The sequence below is a fragment of the Nomascus leucogenys genome, chromosome 3, assembly GCF_006542625.1.
Source record: "Nomascus leucogenys isolate Asia chromosome 3, Asia_NLE_v1, whole genome shotgun sequence".
Lineage (NCBI taxonomy): Eukaryota > Metazoa > Chordata > Mammalia > Primates > Hylobatidae > Nomascus > Nomascus leucogenys.
Window position 1 is genome coordinate 73,512,984 of NC_044383.1, and position 14,434 is coordinate 73,527,417.

At 37.1% G+C, this 14,434-nt stretch overlaps 1 protein-coding gene across 2 annotated transcripts; it reads right to left on the reverse strand.

Annotated features, from left to right (window-relative positions):
* Nucleotides 1–1,397: 1,397 nt before the first annotated feature.
* On the reverse strand, nt 1,398–11,632 carry CGA (glycoprotein hormones, alpha polypeptide). 2 transcript variants are annotated; one of them, XM_003258310.4, is made up of 4 exons: nt 11,539–11,632; nt 4,027–4,124; nt 2,158–2,342; nt 1,398–1,733 (listed from the first exon to the last, which is right to left on the reverse strand). In XM_003258310.4, exons 2-4 carry the CDS (start codon nt 4,115–4,117, stop codon nt 1,656–1,658), a joined length of 354 nt encoding a protein of 117 aa, XP_003258358.1. In that variant the 5' UTR covers nt 4,118–4,124; nt 11,539–11,632; the 3' UTR covers nt 1,398–1,655. The 2 variants fall into 2 exon arrangements, with proteins under 2 accessions (XP_003258358.1, XP_030665311.1); XM_030809451.1 differs by lacking the exon at nt 11,539–11,632 and adding an exon at nt 2,415–2,519 and having other exon boundaries at nt 1,656–1,733; nt 4,027–4,117.
* Nucleotides 11,633–14,434: the final 2,802 nt, after the last annotated feature.

Sequence of the window (14,434 nt, forward strand, 5' to 3'; positions counted from 1 at the left end):
CAGCCTGTGCAACAGAGCAAGACTCTGTCTCAAAAAAAAAAAAAAAAAGTACATGCACTTCCTATTTTAATTTATTACCCTAACACCTGATATGTTTACCAGCCTGCTAAGGAACAAGTAACTGGCTTGCCACTCAGAAATAAAATTTTGACAAATGGGTGATGATCAAAATTTCTTTCTGAAAACCTTACCGGTTACCAGTGTGATTATCTTTTTTAAATTACAGGCTCCATTAAGAGTAGAACTTTTGTGAGTAGCTATGATCTCCACCACGGCTAATATAATTTAATATTCATAATACCATTGTCCTGAAGGTAAGGACCACCTCTCAGTATAAATGCTCAACAGATGTGGTGTTGAAGCATGGCACTACTCTTAAGCATTTTTCGTTTGTTTGTTGGTTTTTTTGAGACCAAGTCTTGCTCTCTATCGCCCAGGCTGGAGTGCAGTGGCACTATCTCAGCTCACTGCAAACTCCGCCTCCCAGGTTCAAGCGATTCTCCTGCCTCAGCCTCCTGAGTAGCTGGGATTACAGGGGCCCACCACCATGCCTGGCAATTTTTGTATTTTTAGTAGAGACGGGGTTTCACCATGTTGGCCAGGCTGGTCTCAAACTCTTGACCTCAAGTGATCTGCCCGCCTCGGCCTCCCAAAGTGCTGGGATTACAGGTGTGAGCCACCATGCCCGGCCATCTTAAACATTTTAAAAAACAAAGTGAATATGCCAGGCATCTGACCTAGACCACAGTTCTGAGCCAGATCTGAATGTGAAAAACAAAATCTGATGCCTCTGGAATTTCAGAGCAATGCCCAGTTTTAATTGGTGCAATGATGCCCTTTCCTTGGCCACTATTCAGTTATAGCCTGGCTGCCAGGGACTAATAAGATGAGCGTTTTTTCGCCAGGCATAAAGCAAGTAAATAGAAACTTCAGTCTGGGAATGATTTTGTCTTTCTCAAATCCTAGAGAAGTGTTCTCCCTTTTCTTTTTCTTTTGTTTGTTCGTTTGTTTTTTATTGTCCCCTTCTAACAGTAAAATGTTTCTGATCAAACGTTCCCAATATATGGATAATTATTTATTTATAAATTGTATACATGTATTACCATACTAATGTATCTGTGCTTTTATAAAATCCATCAAAATGGAAACTTAAAAAGTTATATAAAAATTAATATAAATAGAAGTTCTCATATTTTCTTCTCTTGCCCTAATAAATGTCTTATAAGTAGCCCACTGGCTGAAAGGACTCACACGCTGCTAGGTGTGGTAGCAGCAAGGCTCTCCAATGTCAGGTCACCAAACACATTTGGCCCCAACTCACCCAATGGCCCACTCTCTTCCATTAATGCTGTCAAAAGCAATTGGCTTTACTTTGAAGAAAAATGATAATTCAGTGATTGAATGATGATTTAAAAGGCTTTATTGGCAGTGAAACAAGCTCAATGCTGTATTCATTCCAAATGAAAAGAACTAGACTGCTGATTGTACTGTAGGATAAGGAGGAAGGCAATAAAGCTGCAGTATATCCTTGAAGCGTGTCAAAGTGGTATGGTAAGGAAAAGGAGAGTTTTATCTCACAAAGCCATAAACACTAAACAACTTAATTTTCCATTCCAGAAAATCAGCAGTCATCAAGTCAGCACTTGGCAAAACATTTAAGATTTGTGAAAATAACAAGTACTGCAGTGGCATGCCGTGTGGTTCTCCACTCTGAGACTCCCCATTACCGTGACCTAAAGGGGAAGGAAAAAAACATGATATAGATTAGATGATAGATAGATGATAGATTAGAGATAGAGACAAAATTGAAGAATATTAAATAAAATTGTCTGCATTCTGCTGAAATAAATAGATGCATACTACATTTGCACAGTCTCCTTTTTAGGAGATATTTTTAGCACAAGTAAGCTGTACTTTCTCCCAACCTGCCCCTTGTCACCTCTACCCCTATGCTCCTCATTCTGAATAAATCCAGCCTATACCCACAAGACAATTGACTCTTTTAATTAATGGGTAGAAATGTATTCCCCACCTGTACAAATGCTCGACAGAGGCTGGGTCATTAGACGCCTCTGGCATTAAATCCCATGGGTGGGCTCTATGAACATTTCTCTGATTGGGCTGTTAGAAAGCTTCTGGGGCTCTTGAGGTTCTTACCATGTTATATGATTTAGCTACACAGCAAGTGGACTCTGAGGTGACATTTTTTTCGACCAACATCGTCTTCTTCGACCTTAGTGGAGTGGGGAATGCTCTAGAGAAGCAGCAGCCCATGCACTGAAGTATCGGGGCACCCGGCTGGGAGAAGAATGGGTTTTCATGTAGCTGGCATTCTGGGCAATCTATCAGGGAAAAAAAAAAAGGCAGAGTAAAATATCCAAAAAAGATTCAAAAGGAATCTATGAGGCTAGCACAGTAGCTCACGTCTGTAATCCTAGCACTTTGGGAGGCCTTAGTGGGTGGATTGCTTGAGCTCAGGAGTTCGAGAGCAGCCTGGGCAATATGGTGAAACCCTGTCTCTACAAAAAATACAACAACAACAAAAATTAGCCAGACTTGATGGTGCACGCCTATAGTCCCAGCTGCTTGAGGGTCTGGAGCAGAAGAATCGCTTGAAGCTGGGAGGTCGAGGCTGCAGTGAGCCGAGATCGTGCCACTGCACTCCAGCCTGGGTGACAAAGTGAGACCCTGACTCAAAAAAATAAGAAAAAATGCAGTGGCTCACACCTGTAATCCTAGCACTTTGGGAGGCTGAGGCAGGTGGATCACCAGAGGTCAGGAATTCGAGACCAGCCTGGCCAACATGGTGAAACCCCATCTCTACTAAAAATATAAAAATTTAGCTGGGCATGGTGGCAGGCGCCTGTAATACCAGCTACTCAGAAGGCTGAGGCAGGAGAATCGCTAGAACCCAGGAGGCGGAGGTTGCAGTAAGCTGAGATCATGCCATTGCACTCCAGCCTGGGCAATAGAACAAGACTCTGTCTCAAAAGAAAAGACAAGGCAAGGCAAGGCAAGGCAACAAAGAAAAGAAACTGTGAATGCTTCCTTATTATGGGATAGTGAATATTATTTTTCCATCAAAAATGAAAGGAACCTAAGTAAGTGCTTTTTGGTTAAATGTTAATCTTCATCTAGAATATCTATTTAATATTTATACTGATTAATGTTCATGGGAAATAAAATTTAAAAACAAACATTTTTACAGATATGCATAGAAAATCTCAGTTGTAGTCTCTCTTCAAGCATGGATTCTCTATCCCAATGCTAACAGTATGCCTAGAGGAAACACAAAACTTGACAGATGAAAACATCATGTTCATCTGAAAAGAGAATTTTGCGCAGAGGAAAAATATTTTTCCCTTTGGAATCTGCTATTGTTTTTCCCACAGTAACTCCAAATATTGACAGAGAGAAATATGTCAGAATTAAGAAAGCTTGGTGAGTGTAGAGAGCCTGATATTAGATCAGGCACCTGCACTTGGGACCTGGATTAAAATATTACCACTTATCTAGAGAAAAACCATAACCAATAGTAGCTCACAATTTCAAAGCAGAAGGAATTATATCAGCCACTATATGAGATTTTTCAGACAATACAGCAAAATAAATTTGCTGAATAAAATGGTTTTGTTTTTCTCACTTGATAACTGATGTGAAAATTCATCTACAAAGGCAATGTTAAAATCTCAAATCTGCCGGGAGAAATGTAAAAAATAACTGAGCTAACTGAATAAGGAGCATTTTCTTCTTGTAAGACTCAAATAAAGAATAAAAAGGAATCTATTTCCGATGAAAATGTATAGGCTGCTGCATAAATGGTTGTGTAAGATATCATTTTCACTGCACATTTTCTGAACCTAATTTAATTTTATGTTCACAATCTACAAGTGCCTAGATATGAATCCAGCAGCAAAGACTTATTACTTTTGAAAAGGAGGTAGAAATGTAATTAATGGAGTTATTGTTGTACATCTAGAAATGTGTGTTGTCCTTATTACTTTAACCACAAGCTTGGTCACGTACCCTGCACTCCATCAGGAGCGGAATGGAGAACATGCAGAAACACCGACAATGTGACCAGAATGACAGCTGCGTATTTTCTGTAGTAATCCATGGCGCTCCTGCAGACAGACATGGCAAAACAAAAAAAAACACGGTTAATCTAAAATTGGCTTACCAGCCATAACAACAACCAGTAGTTTCAACATTACTACTAATAATAGTCATCAGTGTCTTGACCTCCCTGCTTTTAGCTCCCAACATATACTAAAACCATGTAAATTTTTTTTAAAAAAGTTCTCCTTAGGAAAGAGATAGATAACTGAATCTTCCCATTTCTCACATTCACTTTTAGAAATTGGTTTAATAATAATTACAAAAAATTCTCTTTTTAAATTCTTTAAAATTTAAATTTTATAATTTAAATTTTAAATTATCTGTCATCCTGTTAAGAAGCCTCAGTGTCCTTATTTGTAAAACATGGAACTTAACCTAGATAATAACTAAGAAAATATATATAAACTTATATATGAGATATAAAATATACAATCATTTGATGGAGGATAAACACAAAGTATTCAACATTATCAGCCATTAAGGAAATGCAAATTAAAACTACAATGACATATTACATATCTACCAGAATGGCTAAATTAAAAAATAACACCAAATACTGGCATGGATGCAGAGAATCAAGATAACTCAGGCATTGCTGGTCTGGTGGGAATATAAAATGGTACAGCCACTCTGGGAAATAGTTTGGCAGTTTCTGATAAAACTAAACATGTACTTACCATAGGCCCCAACAGTTGCAACTTTGGGCATTTATCTCAGAGAAACGAAGACTATGTTCACACAAAACTTATATATAAATATTCATAGAAACTTTGTTTAGAGTAGCCAAAAAACTGGAAACATTTCAAATGTCCAACAGCAGGTGAATGGTTATACAAATGATGGTATAGCCATACCATGGAATACTGTCCAGCAACAAAAAAATGAACACACTATTGATATACACAGCAGCTTGAATGGATCTCAAGAGAATTATGCTGAATGCAGGCTGAATACTATATGAATCCATTTATATAACACTGTGGAAATACCAAAATTATAGAGACAGAGAATAGATTAATGGTTTCAAAGAGTTAGCACTAGGAAAGAAGTGTATGAGGGTGAGTGTGGCTCTAAAGGGATAGCACAAAGGAGCTGTGGTGATGGGACAGCTGCACATTGATAGGGATGTTAGTCACACTAATCTACACATGGGATAAAACTGCCTAACAGAGCACTGGTATTATGTGTGTGTGTGTCTTAAATCTGAATAAGCTGTATAGGCGGCAGCAATGTCAGTTCTCTAGTATTCACCTTGTACTATAGTTATACAAGATAATCATCAATGAGGGAACAAGCTGAAGGATATACAGGACTTCTCTGTACATTTTTTGCAACTTCCTCTAAATCTGCAATTATTCAAAATAAGTTTTTTTAAAAAAATAATTCAGAATGAGGTTTAAAGGTACATATGAGTCAAAACTTATGGTTATTTTTCATGTAGACTGACATAATAGGGCTGAGTTTCTGCTAGATGTTTATATTAACCCATAATACTTCTTAGGAATAATTTGTCAGACAGCAGAACTAAGTTTATAACACATGTTGAGTATATCTATTCTGAACATCTGAAATCTGAAATGGCCCACAATCTGAAACATTTTGAGCACCAACATGATAACACAAGTGGAAATTTCCACATATAAGTACTTAACAGAAACTTTGTTTATGCACAAAATATTTAAAATAGTGTATAAAATTACCTTCAGGCTACGTGTATATGAAACAAATGAATTTTATGTTTAGACATGGGTCTCATCCCCAAGATATCTCACTATGTGTATGCAAATATTCCAATATCCAAAAAAAACTAAAATCTAAAACACATTTCATCCTCAGCGTTTCAGATAAAGGATACTCAACCTGTATAGAAATTCAGATTGTGTAAGTCTGAAGACTAAAACAAATGTATGTCATTATTTCTACCTAATATATATATTTATATGTAAGTAATTTTGAGTTCTATTTATCTTCACACATAATTAACACTGAATAAATATTGTTCTAAGTCAGTGGTTCTCAAAGTGTGATCTGGGAACCCCAAAGATTTTCAGTGGTGAGGTTAAAATGATTTTCATAATAATACTAAAATGTTGTTTGTCTTTTTTTTCCTCTTCATCCTCTTGGGTGTTCAGAGAAATTTTCTAGAGGCTACATGACGTGTAATTTTACAACAGATTGAATGAAAAAGCACATGAGAATTTAGCTGTGTTCCGTTAGGCCAGACAATGAAGAATTTTGCAAAAGGGTAAAACAATGCCACTCTTATCACTAATTTTTTTTCTTGAAAATTGTCATTTTTAAAAAATAAATATATGTTATATGTGTTAACATATGATGGATTTTTCTAAATGAATAAATATTTTAAAACTTTAACATAATCACTAAGCCATTAAATATTAATGGATATAACCTCATGAATAGAAGCTCTTTGGGCTCTTCAATAATTTTTTTTTTTTTTTTTTTTTGAGATTGAGTCTCCCTCTATTGCCCGAGATGGAATGCAGTCATGCAATCTTGGCTCACTGCAACCTCCACCTCCTGGGTTCAAGCAATTCTCCTGCCTCAGCCTCCCGAGTAGTTGGGACTACAGGCACACGCCACCACGCTTGGCTAATTTTTTATTTTTTATTTTTTTTTGTATTTTTAGTAGAGACGGGGTTTCAGCATATTGACCAGGCTGGTCTCGAACTCCTGACCTCGTGATCCACCTGCCTCAGCCTCCCAAAGTGCTGGGATTACAGGCGTGAGCCACCACGACCAGCCTGGGCTCTTCAATAATTTTTGAGAGTGTAAACAGGTTCTGAGATCAGTAAGTTTGAGAATACACAAAGCCATAAGGAAATGTTCAGAATTAAAACTAGTTTCCTTTTTAAACTAGTATCATTTTTGTGCCTTAATAGTGCAGCTCATATATTATGAAAATTCAGCCATTATGCAGTGAACAACTATATCAGAATTAATTCAGAGAGAAACATTTATAAGATTGCAGAATGTGAAAGCATGAAGTCAATGCGCATTTTAGAATTGCCTTTGTAATAAAGTGAAAAGTGATAAAAGATTGAAAAAGTGAAACAAAAATCACTTTTGCTGTAGCAGAAACTATTATCTTTCTTTGCCTTTATTTTGAAAAGAGATGACATTAACCAAGTAAAAACAGAATAACCTTCAAATTCTGGGTGATTTTGAAAGCATTTTAATAAATCTTTTTATCATCCTAATCACCCTCAGGTTTTTCTGTTTTAAAATTCGAAAGAAAATATTAAGAATCAGGGGGAGAAATTAAATTCTGCTGGGATTTATGCTATTTTGCAAAAATATGCTCAATCTAAAGTCAGATTTACTAATCTCAGCTTCTGTTGGTATTTCACATGAGTATTTTCCAGACTTCAAAGGCGCTGTACACACAACCTCAGACTAACCTGCAATACACATCGACATACCCTTATATCCCATCACCCACCACATCAAGATAATATGAGTCCAAGAAAATGTGAGTTTTCTCAACTTGGCCTTCTTTCTCTCCCTTTGCAGTTATATCTACTTCAGAGTCTTTTAAGGAGGTGCTCAACTGCCAGATTCACTGTGAAGTTTTCAGCCATGTAAGAAATGCTCCTACACTGAGACCACCACAGGATGGGAAGGCCAAGCCACATGAAGATACTCTGGAGGGTAAAGTGTCACATGGAGAGGGAGAAAGAGGCCAAGAAGTATTGAGGCACCAGACATGTGAGGAAAGAAACCACCCAGGATGACTAGCCCAGATGAGCTTTTAGATGACTCCAGCCGCAGCCACCATCTGACTGCACTGAACCAGAAACTCGAGTTAAGAACTGCCCAGTTGAGCCCAGTCCACCAGCGGAACTTTGAAAGATAATAATTTGTTATTTTATTCACTAAGTTTTCAGGTAACTTGATGCATCACAATAAATAACTGGAACAACTGCACTCTCTTATAACAAACATTTCTCCAAAGTCTGAGATACAGAACCACAATCTTGCCTCTACTTTCTCTTCTGTGCATATGGCAGGTTGGGTGGGGAGGGTCTTTATATAACACATATTAACTTAGCCTATCACAGGAAATGTAACAAAGTATAAAATAATTGGAGTTAGCATTCAACATAGTATCTGTAATACTGGATATGGTAACAATAATATCTTATATTTTAAAAAATAACATCTACCATTAATTGAACACTCATGTGCCAGACATTCTTTTGGGCACCTTGAACTCACAAATACATTCAATCATCATGACAATCCTTGTAGTATCATTCTCATTTTTGTAAAGAAATTATAGAGATGAACTAATCTATACAAGGTCACATAATTAGTTACTGGCAGAGCCAAGATTTTAAAATGTCTCTTTACAGTTCCAAACTCCAAGCTCTGAACCACACTTCATTGTACTGATTTTAAATCTTTAAGTTTTACAATGAGCTTCCTAAATGATGTTTTCAGATGACATATCCCTAAATAAGATGCTGACATCTTTTTTAAGGGCAACGTTATTATGTGCCAGTTTAATACAACTTACTGTTTTATTTTTTATTTTACATATTTATTTGATTTCACCTTCTTCACAACTGTCTTTAAAAAGCCATTTCTGCCATACCCATTGGCTCAGGCCAGTAATCCCAGTGCTTTGGGAGACCAAGGCAGGTGGATCACTTGAGCCCAGGAGTTCAAGACCAGCCTGGGGAACATTGTGAAACTCCGTATCTATTAAAAATACAAAAATTAGCTGGGCGTGGTAGCATGGGCCTGTAGTCCCACCTACTTGGGAAGCTGAGGTGGGAGGATCACTGGAGCCTGAGAGGATGAGGCTGCAGTGAACTCAGATCGAGCCACTGTACTCCAGCCTGGGAGACAGTGAGAAACCCTGTCTTGAAAAAAAAAAAAGAAAGAAAGAGAGAGAGAAAGAAAGAAAGAAAAAGAAAAAGAAAAGGAGAGGAGAGGAGAGGGGAGCGAAGGGGAGGGGAGGGGAGGGGAGGGGAGAGGGAAAGAAAGAAAGAGAGAGAGAAAAGAAAAGAAAAAAGAAAAGAAAAGAGAGCAAGTTCAGGTATTTTAAACTGATCAAGTTGTAAGGACTGTGTTCAGTGGGGAACAGCAGGGGAACAGGGAAAGGGGAAAAAACATAAAAGCATTAGCTTTCTTTCTCTTTTTTTTTTTTTTAGACATGGTCTCACACTGTTGATCAGACTGGAGTGCAGTGCCACAATCACAGCTCATTAAAGTCTCAACTTCCCAAGCTCGCGTAATCCTCCCATTTTAGCCTCCCGGGTAACTGGGACAACAGGAGTGTGCCAGCAAGCCCGGCTAATTTGGGAGTGATTTTTTGTTTTGTTTTGTTTTGTTTGTAGAGACAGGGTTTCTCTATGTTGCCCAGGCTGATCTTCAGCTCCTGGGCTCAAGCGATATCCCCGGCTCTGCCTCCCAAAGTGCTAGAATTTCAGGCGTGAGCCCCCGTGCCCAGCCAGCATTGGCTTTCACATATATTCACTTGCTTTATTTTCTTTATACCTGTGCCACATATTAGAAAACTACACATTAGAGAATTTAAAAGATTTGCCAAAGTTGCTCACAAAGTGATCTGATGCTAAGATAGTGTCCTTCCACTTGTACTTCCCCTATAGCCTAGAAGTATACCAATAATCCATGTCCTCCTTTATAACTTGGAGGCACACATGGATCATGCTGTTTCAGTTACCTTGTCTAATTTGATTTCTAATATTGTTATTGATTCTACCCCTAGTTCAGCCTAAGTGCCCCACCTTAAACCACAGAGTGTTTAAGATGCTGGATCATTTCTACAATGTTATCTCTAAGCCTGATGAACCAAGAAATTGCTAGACTACTTTGTGCAACATTACAATGGCACTGCTGTAACATTATACGCCAAATCCAGAATGTGCAAAGATCGGAAGTTGATAGCAAACTACTCTAGGATTCACAATCTGTAAAAATGAAGTTTGGTGCAATGAACCATGCTGTTCTCAATAGAAATGTAAGTTCACTCCTGTAAATTTTCTCTTTGAGAAAGTAGATTACTTTGATCTGCTTTTAAGCAAGATATACATTACCTTCTAAGTTAGCCATTTCTGTTACCCAACTCTTACTTTGAGTTTTCATGTAAATTTGGGTCTCACATTAAAAAGAAATGTACACTGCAACTGAAAATCTGCTCTGGAACTAATTAATTGCTTTTCTAACATTTTTCTCACACGCTACCCTTTTCAGCAGGAAATGGTAAGGAATATGACTCACTTAAAATTTCAATGACTCTTACTGCAAAAAAAAAATAAACTTAAGAAAACCAAAGTTGAAATTAAAATGAGAAGCCACGAACCTTTTATAAATGATGACCACTCTTGTCTTTTTTAAATAATTCAAGAATATAGCAATGTATTACATGCAATTTGGTTGACCAATATTATGAATAATTGAATTGGTATTAAGTCAAGTAATTATTTAACAGATATTTTCAGAAACTTTAAAAGATTTCTTTTCTAAAGCAAAATATCTGACTTTTGACTGGGAAAAAGATTGAAGAGCTTAAGAAACAAAATTCCTACAGAGATGAAAGTGAGCTTCTGCATTCCTAAGGGACCCATATAGTGTCAGCCCATAGTTCTTCACACGTGCCCGTATCCTGTTCTTCAACGCTAATAAGGAGGGACAAAAAAGCTCTTTTATTTTCTAGTGTCTATTTCCCAATCAGCCACCAATTAGTGCTAATGCTAAGATAACCAAGGTTAGCTGCAAAAATTTTCCAGAAACTCATTGGAACTAATCAATTAGACTTGGGCGAGTGACTTATCATTGCAAATTCATGAATAATAGCTAGAGAAATACTACCAACTTTGATTTTTGTAGCATTTTATTAAAGAAGAAAAATGAAAACAATGACGTTCAAGAAATTCCATACTACTATTCAAGTCTGCACGAGAACATCTATTCAAAAGATAATCAGAAGCTATAGTCATTCAGCTGAACAAGTGAGCCACTTTATCATGGGCCAGCTTGAAGATATAGTTATACATCACTTAAAAATGGATAATAAAACAATATCATAATGTCTACTTGCCCTCTGTCTTGCTCCTGGTAACCACTCAAAAGAATGTCTTTCCAATGACATACAATAATTCCTGAGGAAAATTTTTAGATCCTGACAGGCACTCAAGCATCTCAGCAGGAGACACTGGGTTTCTGGCTTCTGTTAGATAACATCTTACCCTATGATCACAGCCAAATTGTACAGACTTCCTTCTAATTCAATCATAAGTGCTGAAAAGAGAATGAGTAAAAGCCTGTCTCTGTTCTTAATAAGGTATATGCAGAGACTCTGGAATCTTCTTCATATTCTCAAATATTTTACTCCTCAATTAAAATCCCCTAAAATTATTTCATTCATATTACCTTTCTCTGGGCTTTTTGCAGGATGTGTTCAGGGCAGTTGACTGTGGATCCGAAGAGGGATTTTAGCTTCGTCTTGTGAGTTCTCAGTAACTGCAGTTAATGAAGTCCTCACCTGCTTTTATACCGGCAGAGTGTTTCCACTTGCATCTAAGCCCTGGGATCAACAGGAAATTCCATCCAATGATTGAAGGGTACTTGGTGTAATTACTATGACGTCAATTTTTACCATGACGTCAATTTGATCTTATCTTGTTTTAACCCTTAGGTCATTTTTGTTTTGAGCCATTTTCAGGTGATGGTGACGACAAGGTCAGCCTATGAAAAGAGAGTACACTGTCACCTTGTACGTAATTTTATTGAGCCATACACATAACATCCTGAAAGTTGACACTTTCCTATAAACAAGAGACATTTAATTAGCTAAGTACCTGATATTTACCTAAACAAGAGCTATAGATTTCAGAAAATAGATATAGAGAATTTCCAGGCTTGTACCACTATTTAATTAGGCAACAGAAAAATAAAACACACGCCTATTTAGACTTTTCTAAAATTAATTTGCATCTGAATTTAATAAAGATGTATGAGAAAGGTATGAGGCAATTCTAAGAAGGACTGAATGGTTCTCAATATACGTGCCTGGTTTTTTTTTGGTTTTTTTTCTCATTTCACTTTTGTAAAGCTCAGTTTCTGCCCGAACAGAAAATATGTATGTCATGGCTTGCCAGGTGTGGGACACTTAGCTCCAAGGTTCCCAACCCAGTGTCACCCTAAAACCTGCACAGCTCTTCAAACTACTGTGGCTTCTTTTTTGCACACAGAGATTATGACCCTTCAAAAGTTCCTATCTTTATCTACTCTGCTCAGTGCCACTTCCATAAGGAACTGGCTTAGACACAGACTACCAAGGACCTCTTCAACGAAGAGTTTAGAAGATCTATGTGATGCAAAAAACAACTCTTGTTTAACCAAAAGAAACTTACCGAAGAACACAAAGTTGTTTTGTGATTTATTTTCTGTGATGAACAAATTTGTTTAGGTTCTTACACCTTTTCAGATTTCCGTTGTTTCCTTCCAGTATGCACCCCAACCATTCACCTTTTCTTAGTGATGCTCCTTTTTGGGGGGCGAGTGGGGGAGACGGAATCTCGCTCTGTCACCCAAGCTGGAGTGCAGTGGCACAATCTCACTGCAGTCTACACCTCCCAGGTTCAAGTGCTTCTCCTGCCTCAGCCTCCGAGTAGCTGGGACTACAGGTGTGCGCCACAATGCCTGGCTAATTTTTGTATTTTTGGTAGACAGGGGTTTCACCATGTTGGCCAGGCTGGTGCAACCCCGGACCTCAAGTGATCCACCCACCTCGGCTTCCAAAAGTGCTGGGATCACAGGCGTGAGCCACCATGCCGGGCCTTCCTAGTGATGATTGATGTTACCATTATTCAAGAATTTCTATCATTTAAATATCAACCAACTGGCAGTATATTTTCAATGTAGCAGACTTATTTTGAAAATCTTTCCATCTAGGCATTTCACTCTTCTTTGTTCTATTCTTTCTCTTTCATTCGTGCCTTCTTTACATCCTTTGGTTTCTTTTTTATCTGAATGATTACATAGAAACAATGTTTCTAGGATGCTCTTATTAAATTATTTTTGTTTGGCTTATGATTTCATAGTGGATTTTATTTTTATTTCACATTTCTATATAAGAATTATGAATATTAGGTAATTCTTATGAAAATTTTTATAGTGTTTTTAAAGTTTACATACTGTTTTTTAATTTTTTTAGTGATGTGGCTACATAAATAATGCAAAAGTCAGTGCCTTTAACACCTGACTTATCTTCCCCATGCCCTCAATTATTCTACTCAGAAGCAATGTTTCCAGTTTCTTATGTTTCTGCAGACACTGTATGTATATATAAACAAATTATATTTAAGCCCCCATCCCTGTTGAAATTCTCCTTAAAATAACAAACAGAATACAAAAGTTAGAGGAACCCCTGCCTTTGTGCTTAGAGAATCTCTGTTAGTATGGTATAAATTATACTTCTCTGTACTTTCTACAACAAACATATATTACTTTTATAATTGGGGAAAGTACTGTTAACAAAAACATGTTTTAAGTTTCACTATTTCATGTGGCTGCTTCCATTTATTATTGACAGTTTTATCCCATATCTGATCGTTCTATTTTCTTTACTCTGGGTAAGAGCAGATTTGGTGGGTGAAGGATACAAATACCACTCCTCAGTCATTGACAGTTACCTCCCAGCTGCTAAAGTTTGAAGCGTCTGTCACCAAAAAGATAGGCTGGCTGAAGAACTGGGATGACACAGGGCAACTCACCACCTTCACTAGGCAAAGTCCTGAGAGCCCTATAGAGTATGCAGGTCAGGAACTTCTTTGCAAAGCAGTATGACATAGTTAAGTATGTACGCGCTATGTTAAATGCATGAGTTTTTTTCTTAATGAAGTTTTGTCATTTACATGCTGAATTTTTTTTAAATAACCATCTTGTAAATGTTTCATATGCTTACTTGGTTTGTTTTATTCAACATATTTGAACTTTCTAATAGCAAAACATGATTATCACAAACATTATGCTGTAATCAGAACAGCTTAGGTGTGTAAAATCCTTGCATTTCCAAGTGGCTTTTTCTTTGGTAATTTTAATGATACATTACACAACTTTAAATTTTCAAGTAGTAGAAAAGTATATACAATGAAAAATAAGTCTTCCTCTTACTCCAATATCCTTAATTCCATTCCCAAAGGTATTTATTTTTAAAAATTTCTTAATGTTTCCAGAAATTTACTATGTATATACATACATTTTCTGGGGTTTTGCTGTATACAAATAGAAACACAAGATACACATTGTTTAGTGCCGTGCCTTC